The following is a 19,414-nucleotide window of genomic DNA, read 5'->3' as shown; positions in this document are numbered from 1 at the left end:
CATGCTGCCAGCCTGCCCAGAGGGTTCCAATGCACCCCAAACTCTACGGGCCACTGCGTTAGATTTGGAACTCCAGCGGCCTGACCAAGAGCAGCGGATGAGGCTCTGGTGCATGAGACCATGAGCATTTGGGCCTCAGAGACAACACAGACTCTTAAACGGAGGTGTGTAGACACAGACAGCAGAAGTGGGTAATTCAAAATCTTCCATTCGTTCAGCTGACAGTTTTGGGTACTAAGTACATCCCAGACATGTCCTGAGGATGTGTGATAAGCATGGATAAATGGCCATCCTCACCGTTAAGATGCTTTCAGTCTAGAATGTACATTCCCGCCTGGGGGTCCTATCACCCCCAAGGCGGTCAGAATTGGTTCTCAGAGTGGAGGATGCAGAAAGTCTTACTCTTTTTATGTGTAAAGCACAGATATACACATGGCACATAAACACGTGCACAGAGGCCCTGTGGTATGAAAATTTCATGCTGGGGGTGTGATTAGGGAAAAAATATGTAAAAGGTCATCTTTTTAAAGGGGACAACAATGGAAATAAAGGTTACGAAACACTGGTCTGGAAAGAAAGGCAGTCAAATAAATAATTACACAGCGTTGTCACAACTACTCCAATAGACGTCTGTTCAAAATAAGACAGAAATATTTATTGCGGGTCCACCATGTCTGATAACAATAGCTACTCTCTGCCAGTGCCTTGAGGCTTCCCATGTGGCTCAGTGGTAAAGAATCCGCCTGCCAATGCACAAGACACAGGCTGGATCCCTGGGTCAGGAAGATCCCCTGGGAGAGGAAATGGCAACCCACTCCAGTATTCGTGCCTGGAGAATTGCCGCGGCCAGCACAAGCAAGAGTTGCACCTGCACAGGGAGAGAACGGAGCGTCCCCGCTATGAAAAATAAGAGAGAGACAAAAGATGGGGTTGAGAGGATCAGACCAAAATGGCTGATGCCTTCCTGTATTGTGCTGCAGTATATATAGGATAAAGTACGTGACTTCTGACATTCACAAGATTGTTCTTAATCTCCAAATACAATCACAAGACCCTTACCGTTGTGTACTTCACAAATAGATAATCTATCTTCTATCAATAAGCTAATCTATCTTCTATGAAATGTTGCAAGAACCAAACGTCCTGGAGCCTTAAGGGTAATAAATTCTTCAGGGGGGCGGGACAGGGAGCTTAGGAACATGTCCTAGGGCTCTGCATAACGCCGAGCAGCTCCCAAGACTTAACCCTTCACGGGCAGTCCCCCGCAGAGAATCCCATGGACAGAGGAGCCTGGCAGGCTACAGTTCATAGGGTTGCAAAGAGCTGGACGTGACTGAGCTTGCACGCACGGTATGGCCAGCACCTTGCTACATGCTTCCCAGATGGGATTTCTACACTTTGCACAAACTCTGAGAGAAAGGAATTACCAGCTCTATCTTGTAGCTGAGAAAACTGTAGTTGGAGGTCACCAACGTGTAAGGCGGGTGACTTGTCTAAGGTCACACAGCTGGAAAATGGCAGAGCAGGGATCCAAACCCCAGTTTCTGAGTCACCAAAACCCACGCTTTTTCTGCCACATCTAGAATATTTCTTCTTGACCTGGGAATGCAGTCAGACCTCAAACCCGCACATTCTCCCCTCTCTTCCTGCTGAGGAGGAAGAGAGAAACTTTGATGGGTAATCAGAAAGACTATACTTGTCCTCACTCTCGGCAACCAGCTGGTTCCTTCAGGTTGGGGACACAACATAAGGTTAACTCACAAAAATCCTCCTCTCAGTCTCCCTGAGCAAGGGAGAATTGTTACTCATAGAACCACAGAGTGGTTAGATAAGTTACTCAAGGACACACAGCAGTTGGAGATACCACATTTCCCAGATCCAAGAACACTCAATTCTTTTTTCTCTGCTTCCTGCCCTTTGTTCTCCTTCCTCTCTTCTCAGCTGCCCCTGGGAAAGATAGGAAGGGGCTTTAGCAACAAAGACCCCGATTTCCATGATGACTATGGCTCTCTTCAAAATGAAGATTGCGGAGACGAGGACTCCCAGGGCAGGCTGGAGCAGTGCCGTCTGGAGGGCTATAATGGCTTGGAGGTCACCAACGTGTAAGGAGCAGATGTTCCACCAGACCCAACATGGAAAGACCCGGGGAGGCAGGCCATCCCGGGACCGTCACCACTGTACATAGTCAGTTCGGCCTGAGGATGCTCCTCTGGTCCCCAGAAATCTCAGCAGACTGCCGTGACTTTGAATGGGATCCCCACAGAACGAGGGGACACCAGCCTGCCTGCCTGGAGCGGACTGAGGACTTCCCTGCTCCCTGGAATAAGACTAGCCCGAAGGACCAATCAGGGTGCCCAGCACCTCCATTATCAAGGCTCTGCCACTGAGTGACTCAGCCACTGAGCAGTCCAGGTGATCCTGGGAGCCTTGAACTAAGCCTCCTGGGTGTATAGAAGCACAGAGTTCCCCAAGATACCATCCCAAGAGGAGCAGGTAGGACTCTAGCGAGATACACAGAGCCCAGTGGTGGCAATGCCAGGAGCTTGCAAGGCTGGGGGCTCACCATCCTCATGTGGACCCTTCCAGCCAGCCTCGTGGTGGTCTCAGCTCCCACATACATGCCCTCTATGACCGAGAACTTAGCTTCTGACTTGGGTCATTGAATCTCCCTTGGGAGAATGCAAAACAGGAGTGTCATTCAAATCTTAAAAGCCTTGTGTCATGTCAGCGTGGATGTATTCAAGGGCTACCTGGCCCCTCCCTGGGGGAGGGGCTCCACTGGGTGAAGGAGGGCGATGATCCCTGTAGAGGTGGGGCTGAGCAGCAGCCTTCCTAGGAACTGTGGGTACCCCGTCATCTGGATGAAGGACATCGTGTCAACAAGACTGGGAATGACTGAGTTCGGTCTGTGACAACTTGTCCCGAGTGTGACAGTGGAGCAGGGAAATGCTTCTCGTTGACGCGACAGACCTTGTTGTCACCTGACACACAGGTGTGCTCAGCAGTGCCTGAACGGAGCTGAGTCTCACCAGTCGCTGAGGTGACGGAGAGGACCCCCAGCCTTCTTCTTGACTCTGCTGCTGTTTTGCTGTGTGGCTTATTCCCAGTGGCCTCACCTCTCTGTGCCTCAGCAGCTTCATCTACAATACTTCTGGTTCCCTCCTGGGGATGTTGTGAGGATTAACACTTGCTAACCTCTGTAACATTCTTACCCTCTCAGGAGACAAGTGGGAAGTTATGGGATCTGGGATGGGTGTCTCATTTCCCATTTACAACACAGAATTGATACTGTACTCGTTCTCTCCAACTCTTTGGTTGGAGCAATGTGCACAAGGAGGGCAAGGCATGTTTAATGTGCAAGCTCTCTAGGGCCCCCATGGGACTGGACCCCCAAAAGAGGAAAATCCCGCAGCCCTTGAAAACCAGTTTGATTCCTGTGTTCAGACTTGAATTCATTGACCTCATTACTAAGAAGTGATTAGGGGTGGACAGACAGTATTGGGGTTCCACTTACACTTTTGTTATCAAAGCACATGATTCATTTGGACCACAATGATTCAGTCGACCACAATGGTCGACTTCCAATGAGGCCTTTGGCACCACCAGTCTATAAAAGGTTTGAATTTCCAGGACTGGAAGCAGGGGTTGGCCTCCAAGAACCATCAAAGCGCCTGGTCTTCAACCCAATGAATGATTTCCCCTCAAGGGAAAAGCACAAACCTAGGCCCAATGAGCTTAAAAATTCCTCCTCCCTGAGGCTGAAGACCATTATATTCTAAACTTAACAGAAGCACAGCTTTTTAGACAGGCATGCCCCCTCTGGTCTGAGCGTTTGACCTCCTAGGGACACATGTCTGATTCCTGGGCCCAAGGAGTGAGGCTCTGGAACCTGACTTGGCTTTGCTGAGGCTCCAAACTCACTATCTTTATGTCATCAAGCCACATACATGGGGTTTGAGGCTGCAATGCTCACAGCCCAGAGAGGGGAGTAAAACCTCCCTCTAACCTGATGCCGCAGGTCACTCCCAGGCCAGCATCCAGGCTGGGTGACTGGGGGCGCCAGGATCTGCCTCTCAGGAAGCAGCAAAGCGGAAAGGCAGTGTTTCTCACAAGGTGAGCAGGAGTGGCAGACAGGGAGGTGCCTGAATGTGGGTCTGATCGTATGAAACCAATGCATTGTTCCCCACTCAGGCCCACTGGGGGCAAGATGGGCAAGTGGACAACTGAGGGGTCACTGGAAGGAATGGCACTGCCCGAAACATTCTCATCATTCAGCTAGCAGGCCTGGGGCAACATGGGCAACCTCAAATGCACCTTTTGGTCCAAATGATGCTCTAAGTTCACATTCTCACTTGCCCAATTTTCTGTGTCCCTGGCAGTCAGGTGAGCATTTGGAACTGACTTTTCAACATGAGGATGGGTTGGCTGATAAATGAACAAGCTCTACACAGAGTTAAACCAAGAAAAGCTCTGTCTGTTGGAAAAACCCTAAATGTCAGCCCTGCTACAGGGCAGGCAAGAAGAGCAGGGCATGTGATCTCGGCAGAGGTTCTGGTAGCTGGTTAGCAAAGGCTGGCAGTGTGGCCACCCATGGAACATTGACTGGCCACATCCTGTCCAAACAGCCTGGGTCATGGTTTTGGTCCTTAACGGGTGGTGACATGACACCTGGACCTGGGAACCATATGCATGTGCTTCTCTGAGGTGATGTCACCTGTACCCATGGGTGCTGGCCCTTTCCAAAGAGATAGTTGCTGCCAGAGGTTGGGGAAAACCAGGGTAGGCAGACACACCCCATATTCCTCCTAGTACCTGGGGGCTGGAGCCGTAAGAAGGCTCAGCTTTCTAACCCTCTGTACCTCTGGAAAGCTCCCTTGGCCTTGGCTGAGCAGGGCCTTTCTCCCATAAATCCATCTGTCTCATCATTGCAGTCATTGGACCCCAGGATGCAGGAGACAGGGACAGGGAGACTCCGCAGAAGCACCTGGGCCAGAGGAAGCTGAGGGGAAGGGCTCTCCCCGCAGCCCAGCCAGCATGGAGGGGCCTCAGAGCAGTGACCCCAAATCTCAAGGCCACTGAATGGGTCTGGGTCCAGAAGAATGGGACGATTTGGCAAGATGTTCCAAGCCTTGCTCTCCCCCTTCCCATCACAGCCCATATGTTCTGGACACCATCACTTCTGCTCTGCCCTTCGAGGTTCCAGTGGGCTCCTGGCAGTTGAGTGGCAAGAAAAAGAAGCCCTGTGCAAAACAGCATCTTCTGACACTAACATCCTTCCCAGCAGTTGGCTGATGAGAATAATTTCCTGAGCCCTAACACCCCCAGGAGTTTTTGGCTACAAAGGAAACAAGTTGTCCATGAACTAGGATGATGTTCCTGACATTTAATTGCTGGTCATGGCCCTGAATGTCTTCCCAAGAGTGAATTTTAACACTGTAACAATAAATACTACTTCACAGCACTTCACTGATGAGCTGGCCTTTTCCTCTGTGTGTTCTCATTCAGTTTTCTCAACAGTCTCTTTGACGGGGTGTTATTAACCCATTTCATAGATGGAGAAACTGAGACTAAGGTTGAGAGGCCTGTCTAGCTCCAAAAAGCTGATACATTACAGAGTAGGACTCAAACTCAGTCACCCGCCTCCAAATCCTGGACTTGCTCCTCCCCGCTGAGTACCCCTACCCCCACCTTCCAGCAGGTGGATTAACCCACTTAACCTTTCCAGGTGGTAGGATTCAAAATGGATGCATTCTGATGCATTCTGTCCTATTGGAAAAGTCTGGTGCCTCCTGTCAGAGTGCTGCGTTATATCCTGGGACCACATTGTCAGGGGGGAAACAAGTCACCACACCCTTGGTATCATTCGCTTTGCTGTGTCCCTCCTCCAGGGAATTCATATTTCCAGACGATCAGAATAGACTTTTTTTGTGGTCGTTTCAGTGGCTCAGGCTGCTACAACATAATACCAGTGACTAGGGGTCTTAAACAACCAACATTCATCCCTCAGGGTTCTAGAGGCTGGGAAGTTCAAGATCCAGGTGCCAGCCAATACAGCCCGTGGTGAGCACTCTCTTCCTGCTTGGCAGATGGTGGCCTTCTCATTGTGTCTTCATATCTCATTGTGCCCTCACGGACTGGAGTGGGAGAGAGAGGATGCCAACTCCCTGACGTCTCATCTTACAAGTGCACTAATCCCATCATGAGGACCCCACCTTCATGCCCTGATCACCTCCAGGCGGGCCCCACCTCCTAATACCAACACCTGCAGGTTAGGGTTTATCAATATATAAATTCTGGGAGGATGCAGACATTTAGTCTGCAGTGGTGGAACACACAGGCTTCAGTGTGCACCTGGGAGGGACAGGTGTTTCTGGAATGCAGATGCTAACTCAGGAGGTCTGTAGTGGGGCCTGGGGTTCACATTTCTAATATACTCCCAGGTTGTACTTTTGGTTCAGAGACATACTCTGAGTATTAAGATCCTGGCTGACAGCTGGGCCCTTGTGGCAAAGCCCAAATCACAGGAGGTGGGGGCTTGTCTGAGGGTTCCACCCAGAGGTCCAATTGGTCCTGATGGAGCTCCAACCCAGTGAACCCAACTGTTCGTTTGTCCCAGGACAGGAGCCCAGCCTGACTCTCCAACTCATTGCTAAGCTTAGGCAGAGGGTGGACACTCGGGAAATGTGCATTGAACAGGGAAGGTTTGGAAGAGTTAGAAGACACTGTGAGATGGGCCTGGGCACAGCCAGCCTCAGCAGGCTGACCATGTGCACTGTATTTACTGAATCCTCTCGGGTGCCATGGCCTGTTCTTAGTGCTTGGGATACAAGGGTAGAACTCATATAATGTAGCGAAGGAAGACAAGAACCTCATCCATGACTGGGGTGACTGATGTTGGATGCGAAAAGTGGTAGGTGTGATGGAGGGGTGGAGGCCCCAGAGAACTTTTGAGCTGAGATATAAGTTTTGAGCAGGAGCCAGCCCTGCAAAGATCTGGGGGAAGAACATCCAGTAGGCAGGTGTTCAGTCACTCAGTCGTGTCCAACTCTTTGCATCCCCGTGGACTGCAGCACACCAGACTTCCCTGTCCGTCACTGTTTCCTTGAGTTTGCTCAAAGTCATGTCCTTTGAGTTGAGTGATGTCATCCAACCATCTCATCCTCTGTCGTCCCCTTCTGGATGGAGACAATGTGAATGAAATTCTGCCCAGCCTCTGTCCACACAGAAATTACTGTCCAGCTGGTAAGAGAGTAGTTTTTTCAGTAGTCATGTATGGATGTGAGAGTTGGACCATAAAGAAAGCTGAGCACTGAAGAATTGATGCTTTAGAACTGTGGTTTTGGAGAAGACTCTAGAGAGTCCGTTGGACTGCAGAGAGATACAACCAGTCCATCCTAAAGGAAATCAGTCCTGAATATTCATTGGAAGTTCTGATGCTGAAGCTGAAGCTCCAATACTTTGGCTACCTAATGCAAAGAACTGACTCATTTGAAAAGACCCTGATGCTGGGAAAGATTAAAGGCAGGAGGAGAAGGGGATAACAGAGGATGAGATGGTTGGATGACATCACCAACTCAATGGACATGAGTTTGAGCATGCTCCAGGAGTTGGTGATGGACAGGGAAGCCTGGGGTGCTGCAGTCCATGGGGTCACAAAGAGTCAGACACGACTAAGTGACTGAATTGAAGGAAGAGAGGCATAAATGAAATATTCTGGGGCGGCGTGAAATTGTAACCTTGACCAAGAGAGCCAAGGTAGCTGGTAGTCAGAGAGCTTATCTTATGAGGATTTAACGTAGACGAGAGGAAGTGAGGCCTGGGCTGAAGGCAGTTCAGCAGGTGACGAGGAAAGGGTAGAGGATTCCAGACAGCAGGTCAGCGTGTGCAAAGGTCCTGTGGGAGCAGCACAGTAAATAGGGCTGAAAAAAGGGCCCATGTGTGGACTTCCCTGGTGGTCCAGCGGCTAAGACCTCCCACTCCTAATGCAGGGGCCCCAGGTTTGATCCCTGGTCAGGGAACTAGATCACACATGCTACAGCTAAGACCTGGCACTGCCAAATTTTATAAACATTTAAATAGATTTTTTTTAAAGGCCCACATGGCTGGAGTGAAGGGAGTGAGGGAGAGAGAGGCTTATCTCTTGAGGGGCTCAAGGGGCATCAGGCAGCAGCAGAGCCTCTACTGGGTCTCTGTCCACTCCCAGGGCACTTGAGCTGGCTCCTGCCCATCTGTGTCATCCCTGATGCAATTAGGAATGTTCCCTAGTGGCACAATCGGACACAAGCCCCCACCTTCTGCACAATGGGTCCTTCTTTCCCTTTGCTGTGGTTCTTGGCTAAATTAGGTTCCCTGGTTGCAGAATGATGCAATCGCCCCATGGGCACTAGGGCTCCCAGGGCACAGATGACTTGGAGGCAACAGAGATGCCAAGTGCCTCTTCTATCGCCCCACGTGGAAACCCAAGATGTCTATTTTAGGCCATTCTGGTTGCCAGATGTGCTGCTGGTTTCCAAGAGTAAGGAAGGAACCTCGAATGAAACTTGATTGAACCTGAATGAAATGCCCAGCTCCTCTCTATTCATCTGTACCCAAGATTGTCTTCCTGGGGTTGACTTCCCATAGACCAGGCAACCCTAGCATGTAGGGGGTGTACTGATGGATGGCTTCCCAGGTGGCGCTAGTGGTAAAGAACCTGCCTGCCAATGCAGGAGACACAAGAGATGTGGGTTTGATCCCTGGGTTGGGAATATCCCCTGGAGGAGGAAATGGCAACCCTCTCCAGTATTCTTGCCTGGAAAATCCCATGGAAGAGGAGCCTGGTGGGCTACAGACCATGGGGTCACAAAGAGTCACACATGACAGAAGCAACTTAGCATCCATGCACTGCTGGATGGAGGGACAGAGCCCACTGCAGGGCTGAGGTGAGGGGCTGGGTCTCTGGGAGGGTCCTGAGTCTCACCATGCCCCCCAGAGGTGGGGACCCAGTTTGCATCATCATTAGTAGCTAAGACTGTGTGTTTGTTCTATCCATGTGGGGCTTTCCCAGGGGCAAAGAATCTGCCTGCGATTCTCCTGAGACACAGGAGATGCAGGTTCGATCCTGGGCCAGGAAGATCCCCTGGAGAAGGAAATGGCAACCTACTCCAGTGCTCTTGCCTGGAAAAATCCCACGGACAGAGGAGGCAGGCATACTGTTACTCACTCTGTTTTACTGATGAGAAAACAGGCATGGCGAGTGAAGGGGCTTCTCCCAGGCTTCAGAGCTGAGAACCAGAGCCCCACCTACGTGCACCATCCTGCCTGGCCCCACCCTTCTATGCGCACTGCAGATATAGGCCTGCCTCCCAGAACAACCCCTCAGCAACACACAGACTCATCGATCCCGTTTTTGATTAATCCCCTTGAGAACACTGTTTGATCCGACCCCCAGTCTCCCTCTGGACCACAATGATCTCCCTGAACTTCCAAAGAATCTGATCTGGGCCTCCTCTGAAACATTCTGCATTCTCAACTTTGCATTACATTTATCTGCCTGGGACCTGTGGGGCCGTGACTGCCCATGTACTATATCCACCAATACAGCATCGTCACCCTCTCCCTGTTCATTAAGCACATGAACAGATCAATCCATCAATCAATAAAAATCAGCTGAGCACCACCACCACCACCACGGCAAGATGCTATCCCACTATGCTGTTTGATCTGGCAGCCAAGTCACTTTAAATTTAAATTACCAACCAATTAAAATTAAGTAAAATTTAAAATTCCATTTCTCAGTAGCACCAGCCCATTTCAAGCACCTCATAGCTGCCTGTGAGATACAGAACATTCTCATCATGGCAGAAAGTTCTGTTGCCACATAGAACCCAGAGAGAATTTAGTTGTCTATACAATCCCTGTCCTCAAGAAGCTTATGATTTGATGAATGGATGGGGAGAGGGTAGGCAAGGCCCTAGAAAAACTTAACTGAGGGAAGAAAAATTCTAGGACAAGTGTATTTCTGTGTAGCCAGTGACCCAATTCAAAAACTAGCTTAAGAACAGAAAGGAATTGATCAGCATCTGTAAAGAATAGTGCCGGATGCAACTTCCCTGGCAGTCCAGTGGTTAAGAATCTGCCTGCCAGCACAGGATACATGAGTTCGATCCCTAGTCCAGGAACTAAGATTCCTGGGGCAACAAAGCCTGTGAGCTATTACTGAAGCCCACACGCTCTAGAGCCTGCGTGCCACAGCTTCTGAAGCCCCATGCTCCATCACAAGAGAAGCCACTGCAAAAAGAAGCCCGCACACCACAACGAGGAAGCAGCCCCCGCCCACTGCAACTAGAGAAAGCCCACAGACAGCAACGAAGACCCAGCGCTGCTGCTGCTGCTGCTGCTAAGTCGCTTCAGTCGTGTCTGACTCTGTGCGACCCCATAAACGGCAGCGCAGCCATAAATAAGTTTAAAACACAGAGGCTTTGGATCCAAAGTGGCAAGTGATATTTTCAGGATCTTCATCTTTCCTCATCCCTTGGCTTTGCCTTTCTATGTCAGATTCATTCCCAGACAGGTTCATTTCCAGACATGCTGGGGTCCAGCCCTGGTGGATCCAGGGAATTTGAAGTGGGGACGGCATTGGCGAGGAAAAAACTTATTTATTTATTAGTATAAGATTAAGAAATAATAGTATAGTAGGAAAATTAAGTGGAGAAAAGAGGCTGAATAACTTGGTTTACATGGAAAGCCAATAAAGTTCCAGACAAGGAGCTTGCACCATCTACGTTAGGCCACTGGCGTCCGTTTGAATATCGGAGAGTGCCCCACCTTGGGCTCTCTCTCTTACGGATCTTAGAAGCCAGGACAAGTAAGTAGACATGGCGAGCCTCCATGCCCCAGATGGGAATTCAGCCAGAAATTAGAGTAAAGAGAAGACACGGGGGAAAACAGTCCAGCGACTGGCCCGGCCTCTATTGTCTAGCAAGGGCTTTTATACCTTTTTGATTGTACATAGAGATCAATGGGTAGTACAAAATTATGCAGCGTTAGCAGCCCAGGCTCTTATCAAAACCAGGCTTTTCTCTCTGCATACCTAGTTGTATACACAAGTCTTACGTGATTTACATCATCTTCCAGCCAAAAGGGCCAATTAACATTTTACAGCCTTTTTTCTGATAAGGGTTTGTCAACCAGAAGACTTATTTGTGTTGTTCTTCTCAAAGTCTGGTGCCACTCTCAGAAAGCACTAAATAAAGTTACATTCTTACATAGCAAAGATACAGCAATTTATAACAAGTAAAAGGAGTACAGTGATTTATAACAAAAGAAAAGTTATTAACTCAAAAGTCTAGTGTTGCTAACATCAAAACTATTATATATCCTTTTCCATATCCCGTTTACATTGATTAACATCCTCCCAGGTGCCTAAAAGATAAAGAATATGGAGGCCTGGCGGCAATCATTGAGTCAACAGTGAAAACCCGTCACTAATATGATTTTTAGCTCTTTAGAAAAGGCTCTGTATCTTTAAGATGCTTTAAGCTTTGTGCCTCTCGCAGTTGGGGGGCTGTAAGCAATTCACAAGCTGTAAGAGGTCCGGGGGAACCTGTTAAGGCAAGCTAGAGAGTTATCAGAGGGGGTTTAACTGAAACATCCCTTTCAAATGCAGAAGACTAAAGCCCTGGGTTGACTTTTTCCAGAGTGTGTCAGAAGAGTGGAAAAGCAGAGTACAAAGGCCGGCAGATTTTTGGTTTTGGGGGTACATGCTCAGGAAATTCCAGGGGGACACCCTGAGATCTAACTCGCCTTGCCCATCAGATCTCTGCCACATGACCTTGTCACGGGTGGGATTCCTCACGCTGGCTCCCGGCACAGACAGTTTCATTTCCAGGCAAAATTGCCACAAGACACACAGACTCCCAGCTTAGCTATCCATACATAAGAGAGGCTCTCATCCAGTAGTTCTAGTAAAGTCTCAGGGTGGAATCCCATGGGCTGAGTAGACTAGGCTCACAAGCCCACCAGGGGTGGGATCAGCCCAGAGTGTCACGTCCTGAAGGGACCGCACGTGCACCGACTGAAGAACCCAGTGCCCTGGGACTCTCAGGGGACTTTGTGGTGTGGGATCCTTTCATATGGCTTGCGGGAGGAGAGGTGGGAGATTGGTCTTTCCTGAAAGATGCTTCTTCCTGCAGTGGGGCAGGGATCCCCAGGGAAGAGGAGCCCCTGATATTCAGAGAGGAAAAAGAACTTTGAGTCCAGGTGCCTGACAGCACCAGAAACAAAAGTGAGAATTCAGAGATCGGGTCTAATAGCCAACACTGATCGGACACTTACCCTTTTCAACCTCTGCACCGCTGACACCCTGGAGGTACTTCGGGGGTTGGCGTGATGTCCTGTGCATTGCAGGATGTTTAGCAGCATCCCTTGCCCCCATTCACTAGAAGACAAGAGTGTAACCCCCTCTAGACCTGACAGCCCCAAGTTTCTCCAGACATTGCCAGATACCCCCCATGGAGGCAAAATCATCTACAATTGAGAGTCACATCTGTATGTGGTTTTGCCCATTTACTCCTCCCAGAACCCCTTTCTGATAGACATTGTTTTTCTCATCTGGGATTCCCTGGTGGCTCAGATGGTACAGAATCTGCCTGCTATGCAGGAGACCAGGGTTCAATCCCTGGGTCAAGAAGATCCACTGGAGAGGAAATGGCAACCCACTCCAGTATTCTTGCTTGGGAAATCCCATGGACAGAGGAGCCTGGAGGGCTACAGTCCACAGGGCCGCAGAATCGGACACAGTTCAGTTCAGTCGCTCAGTTGTGTCCAACTCTTTGCGACCCCATGAATCGCAGCACGCCAGGCCTCCCTGTCCATCGTTGGACATAACTGAATGACTAACACTTTTCTCATCTGACAAACAGGGAAACTGAGGTACGGAGACTTTATATAGATCCCCAGAGTCCCAAGCTGGCCCATGGGAGCTGAGATCTTAGCACCGCAGACCGGCTATCTGCAGAGTCTGCGCTGGTACCCACTGCCTTGAGGCTGGCCGGCCACACCCAGCTGTTTACAGTAAAAAATTCTTCAAGCCAGATGTTTGCAGGGCTGAAGAGACTTCCCAAGATTAAGTGGGGGCATTACCGGAAGGCGAGATCCACTCTCTCTGCCTAGCAGAAAATTGCTCTGTAAATTACGGGTTTAAAGGGCAAAGTCAGCTCCTGAGCTCCTGACTTCAAACAAGGTAGCAATTTAGGGATCAGAGTGGTCTGGTTGAGTGAGTACTTATAATGGCTCATCCTCCTCCATCCTCCCCGTTTTACTTAAAAAACAAACAAACAAAACAGGAAACAAAATTAGTGATGGAGTCTGACAGCAGCTGATGTGCCAGTTTCCCTTCTGTTTCAACCACGCTGGCAACTGTAGACCTGGCAGGGAGTAATGCCCCCTGCCTCCCTCCAATCCCTCCGCTTTCCTCCCTGCTAGCTCGGCCACAGACACAGGCCGTATGACCTGGGCCACTTCCTTTCCCTGTTGGGCCTCAGGATCTCATGTTCCCCTCTTCTGTTGGCCTTGTGGATTGTTGATCACGTGCCCTCTTGTCCTGCAGCCTCCACCATCAGCCCCACCCCCTGCCTTCAGGGAGAGCAGATGATCCAGGCTGGAACCCTAACCCAGCCCTGCATCCTCCCTCCCCCCAGCCATTGCAGATGGCCCCAGGAGTGGGCCCTGAGACCTGAGAAGGGAAAATCAGAATCACTTCCTGGATGGTTTCAGATCATGAGTGGAAGGTTAGCTCTTGCTTCTCTTTTAGATCTTGAGTTATGAAATTGCCCCAGAGTGCAGGCTGCCATGTCCCTCCCACAAAGGAGATACCCAAGAGGAGGAGGCCAAACCATAGCCTTGTATAAGATGGGAGAGGGAGCAGGGTGGATTGTCATATTCCCTGGATCCCACTGTCCCTGAAGCCAAGTCCACCCCTGCTTCCTGGGGGGTTGCTTAAATGACACTCTCCCCTCTCCCACCCCTCTCACTCCTTCCCGATATTAGTTTGCTAGGGTCATCATAACATCAGGGCTTTTTAAAACCCAGAAATTTAATGTCCCACAGTTCTAGAGTCTAGAAATCCGAGACCAAGGTGTTGGCAGAGTGGGTTTTCTCTGAGGCTCTCTTTGGTTTGTAGACAGTCATTTTCTCCCTATGTAGCCCCTCTGCGTGTGGGTGTCCTAATCTCTTCTTATAAGGACACCAGTCACATGGATCAGGGTCCACCCTGATCTCATGTAAACTTAATGATCTCATGTAAACTTAATCATCCTTTAAAAGACTCCCATCTCGAGATGGGAGGGAGGTTCAAAAGGGAGGGGATATATGTATACTTATGGTTGATTCATGTTGGGGTTTGACAGAAAACAACAAAATTCTGTAAAGCAATTATCCTTCGATTTAAAAAAAGGAAAAAGAAAAAGACTTCCATTTCCAAATAGTCACATCCTGAGGTATGGGGTTTAGGATTTCAACATACGAATTTGGGGGGCACACAGTTTAGTCCATGACACTCCCATACAGGCCCACTATCACCTGCTTAAATCGACTGGAATTGGGTTTCAATCTCTAGACCCTAAAAGAGACCCCTTCACCCACTGGGCTTCACCCCAAAGCAATCCCTGCCCTTTTTCCCACCCGCTACTTTCCAGACACCTACACACATATGCTCACATGCATGCGGACACACAACCTCCCCCTGCATTTCAAGCATTCTGTCTGCATTACACAGAATAATGGAAAGATGAAATAATCTTTAAATCCTTTTTTTTTTTTTAATTGACCCAATCTTCCTAGCTAGAGATGCCCTCCCTTGAGCTTGTGATGTTGCAAAGTCAGAGGCCAAATTGCATTTGCGGAGGATACACCTTTGTTGTCCTGTGTCTCCTGTTGCCACCTGCTGTCTGGACACCCCAAGGGATGTCACCTCACTTTCCGTTTCTTGATGGGTCTCAGTGCTGCTCTGTTCAGCAGGGTCTTCTCCAGAACCACTCAGCTCTGGCTCAGCAGAGAGGTCAGTCTGGAGCCACAAGGGCAGAGCTAGTGTTACCCTGGCAACACTGAGCCTGCGATCACTTGGAGCCTTGCGCTCCAGGCAGATGGCATTGTCTGAAGTAGATGGTGGACCCAATAAGGTCTCAGACCTCAAAAAATGGACAAAAAGGGACTTCCCTGGTGGTCCAGTGGCTAAAACTCAGAGCTACCTATGCAGGGGACACAGGTTCCATCCCTGGCCAGGGAATTAGAGCTCACACATCACAGCTAAGAATCCACATGCCAGAGCTAAAAAAGATCCCACATGCTGCAAGGAAGACTGAAGATCCCACGTGCCACAGCTAAGACCCAGGACAGCCAAATAAGTAAATATCTTTTTAAAATAATGTTTTAAAAAGTGGACATAAGGGAGGTGGGAGGGGGATTCATGTTTGGGAACACATGTAGGAATTAAAGATTTTAAAATTAAAAAATAAAAAACTAAAAAAAAATAATAATAATAAAACGTGGACATAAAAGAAACAACATGAAAGCAGGGTCTGTGAGGAAAACAAACAATCCAGGAAGGGGGGAAACCTGCAAGAGATGCCCACTAGGTGGGCAGGGGGCCAAGCAGACAGGTTCATCGGCACCTTTGTTCTCTGGAACTGTCCAGGTGTGCGGTTTTGCAGGCACTTAACCAAATGAACACCAGCATTGAGGTGGTCAGCAGCGTCAGGCTGGCTTGCTAAAGATGGCCCCCCTTTCACAGATGCAGCCCCTTGGGTATGTGGAATCATGGGGTGCAGTGCACATTCATGGGAAAGCAACCAGGAGCATCACCGAGGTCCACCTCCAAACCCGAGTGGACAGCTCCTCTGAGGCCAGGTTACCCAATGCCACTCGGACTGTGTCTGCCACACCCTCAGACCAGCTCTACATTAGTGACATCACATCTCAGTCCATTTGGACTGCGATAACCAAGCACCCCAGACAGGGGTGAGGAGGGCTTCAAAACAGCAGAAATATGTTTCTCAGAGTTCTGAAGGCTGGAAATGTAAGATCAGGGTGGTGATACAGGCAGGCTCTGGTGTGAGCCCTCTTCCAGGTGGAAGACAGGTGTCTTCTCATTGCGTCCTTGTTAGGCAGAAGGGGCGAGGGAGCTCTCTGGGTTCTCTTTTATAATGAGGGCACTAATCCCATTCATGAAGGCTCCACCCCCATGACCTAATCATCTTCCAAAGGCACTGCCAAATATCAAGACACTGGGATTAGGCTGGGGGTGCAAACATTCAGTCTGTAACATATATATATGTATTTTAAATATGGCTCAGGCCCCACATTGCTACTTATCTCTGTGAAAGCAGAGCCCTGGGATTTTTTTTAAGATTTTTTTCATTTAGATCATTTATAAAGACTTTATTGAATTTGTTACAATATTGCTTCTGTTTTGTGTTTTGGTTTTTGGGCCTCGAGGTATTTGGGATCTTATCTCCATGACCAGGGATTGAACCCACACTCCCTGCATTGGAAGACAAAGTCTTAACCACTGAACCAGCAGGGAAGTCCTGCCCTGGGATGTTGACTTTATTTTTTCTAATATATCAACATGCATACATACATACATGTACACATGTACGTACAATGTATATGTTCCTATGTGTAACAAGTGTGCCATAACTATGTAAATGGCTGTCACAACAAATGTTTGTCTGTGTGTCCACCACGGTCAGATCACACTCCAGGAGGGGTACAGGTGAGGCACTGGAACCACTCATGTTCTACTGCACAAGAGTTCTCACTCAGCGACTGAAGGTTTCCGTGACAGCAACCTGGTGATTATTACACAACACCCACACCTTGCTCCCCAAGACCTCTGCCTCCCGGATACAGACCCTCAAGCCTTCCCCTTGGTTCTTCCTCAAGGTCTCCTCTCCTCTCACTTCCATCTCCTCCTTTTCTGGACATCCCCTTCATAAATGTCACTGAAATGAAACTCCCAACAGATCTAAGCAATCTGTCCAGTAGACTGTTAACACAGGGCCCATTTCCTAAGTGCCAGCTGGCACTAATGGTAAAGAACCCGCCTGCCAGTGCAGGAGACTTAAGAGACACAAGTTGGATCCCTGAGTTGGAAAGATCCCCTGGAGGAGGGCATGCCAACCCACTCCAGCGTTCTTGCCTGGAGAATCCCATGGACAGAGAGCCTGTAGGTCTCTAGTCCATAGGGTCCCATAGAGTCAGACACCATTGAAGTGACTTAGCACATACACAGGCCCTGTGCTAAGCGCTCTGCACATTATTTATCGTATCAAGTCTTCCAACAAACGACAGACATTGGCCTAAGGTCACAAAACCAGCAACAGCAAAAGTAGGACACAAACCTAGATGCTTTTAACTACTATATTATATCCTTGTTTAATCTAGATGGCATGTTTCTAATAATATGACTGAAGAGAACATCGTTGGTTTGTTTTTATTTTTCTTTGAAGTCCACGTCCCACAGTTGGCTCACTTATCTTATGAGCTGTTGAATCAGTGGTGTTCAAGTCAAGTTGCCCTTGGAGTCACTGGAGAAGTCTGGTTAAGAATTCAGATTCCGAGGACTTATTCCAAACCTAGTAATTTAGAATTTAGAGGTAGGGCCTGGGGATCTATACTCTAAAGCTAAATGGCAAGTGTTCTGATGGAGGTGTAGAGTGGGGCTCTAGCAAATGTATTTTTCAAAACCTCTTTGTGTGATTCTGTGGCACCGCCAGAGGTTGGGACCACCGCCCTGGGTTAAAAGCCAGGGTAGATGCTGGGTTTCCCTGGTTCAGTCCAGTCCAGTTGCTCAGTCGTGTCCTGAGCGACCCCATGAACCACAGCACGCCAGGCCTCCCTGGTGGTACATTGGTAAAGAATTTACCTGCCAATGCAGGAGACACAGGCTCGATTCCTGGGTCAGAAAGATCCCCTGGAGGAGGAAATGGCAATCCATTCTAGTATTGCCTGGAGAATTCCATGGACAGAGGAGCCTGGCAGGTTACATACAGTCCGTGGTGCCCTATAAGAGTCGACTGAGCCAGAGATCGTGTTTGGGCCATTACGGCCTGCAGTCCCACAACTCGCCACTAGATGGCAAGATGATACACTCCTCACCACAGCCCCGCCCAACCCAGGAAAGAGCAAACCAGCACAGACGGCCCAGCAATTTAGGCCCAACAAGCCAGCTGGAGGGGGATCCGCGCCCTCTCCTGCAGCCCGAAAAGGGCCGCTCTTCTTTCCACACAGAAGACAAGGAACACATCTTCAATAGGACAAGCAAAATTTGGAAGCTGGCCTCAGGACAAATTTGCCACCTGTTCACCCAGATTCCCTTCCACCCAGGAGACCACCCCACCACCCCACCACCCCCGCCCAGCAGAAGTCCAGCTGCAGTAAGGGGCCAGTTCCAACCAGGAGGCCTGCCTCTGCGATGCAACTTCGACAGGAGGCACCAGCTGTTTCCCTTCTCCGAGAAAGTCCCAGGTGGGTGGCCTCCAGGAGCAGGACACATGTGGTGAACAGGTGGGGAGCAGCCATCCATTGTTCCCAGGATGAGAGGGATAAAAACAGCCTCTGGAGACTGTGTGAGCAGCCCGGAGGGAATCAGACACACAGCTGGGGCGCCTGAGGAATGTCCATAAACTTCACCTTGTCCAGCACCTGCCGCCTCCTCCTCATGTTCCTACAGAATGAATAGGCCTTCCTCCTGGCCTCTGGGTGTGCCAAGGAGGACCTCTCCCTCTTGGGTGCCAGGATGCCACAGGGACAATCAGGCAGCTGTGTATGGAGTGTGGGGTGTGGGGAGGCAGACACCTCGGGGCAAATGGAGACAGGTTTGTGGAAGGACTATAGGAGGATTTATGGCCCCCAAACCTCCTAATCCCTAGAACTATGTTAACTTATGTGACAAATAAGGAATCAAGGTTGCTGGTGGAACTGATTGCTAACCAGGAAACCTTAAAATAGGGAGATCATCCTATTTTAGGATTGTCCGGGTAGACCCACTGTAATCCTGTGGGGCCTTAAAAGATGAGAGAGACAGAAAAGGAGAGCTGACACATTGGAAAAGACCCTGATGCTGGCAAAGACTGAGGGCTAGAGAAGGGGCAACAGAGGATGAGGTGGTTGGATGGCATCACCGACTCAATGGACATGAATTTGAGCAAACCCCGGGAGACAGTGAAAGACAGGGAAGCCTGGTGTGCTGCAGTTCCTGGGGTCACAAAGAGTCAGACACAACTTAGCGACTCAACAACAGCAAAGGCCCATGTCAGCCTTCTGCCCTACAGAATTCTGTGTGTGTTAGTCACTCAGTCGTGTCCAACTCTTTGTGACCCCATGGACTGGAGCCCTCTGTCCATGAAGCCCTCTGTCCAGGCTCCTCTGTCCA

At 49.5% G+C, this 19,414-nt stretch overlaps 1 protein-coding gene across 2 annotated transcripts in view; it reads left to right on the top strand.

Annotated features, from left to right (window-relative positions):
* KAZN (kazrin, periplakin interacting protein) overlaps positions 1-5,460 on the top strand; it is a 527,299-nt gene extending 521,839 nt beyond the window's left edge. For both annotated transcript variants that reach the window (XM_018060597.1, XM_018060598.1), the window contains one exon: positions 1,942-5,460. In XM_018060597.1, the coding sequence (XP_017916086.1) occupies positions 1,942-2,106 (165 nt within the window). In that variant the 3' untranslated portion in view covers positions 2,107-5,460. The remainder of the gene's footprint in view (positions 1-1,941) is intronic.

This window comes from Capra hircus, chromosome 16 (genome assembly GCF_001704415.2).
Source record: "Capra hircus breed San Clemente chromosome 16, ASM170441v1, whole genome shotgun sequence".
Taxonomy (NCBI): domain Eukaryota; kingdom Metazoa; phylum Chordata; class Mammalia; order Artiodactyla; family Bovidae; genus Capra; species Capra hircus.
The sequence above is the reverse complement of the archived record's forward strand: the minus strand, read 5'-3'. Positions and strand labels throughout refer to the sequence as shown.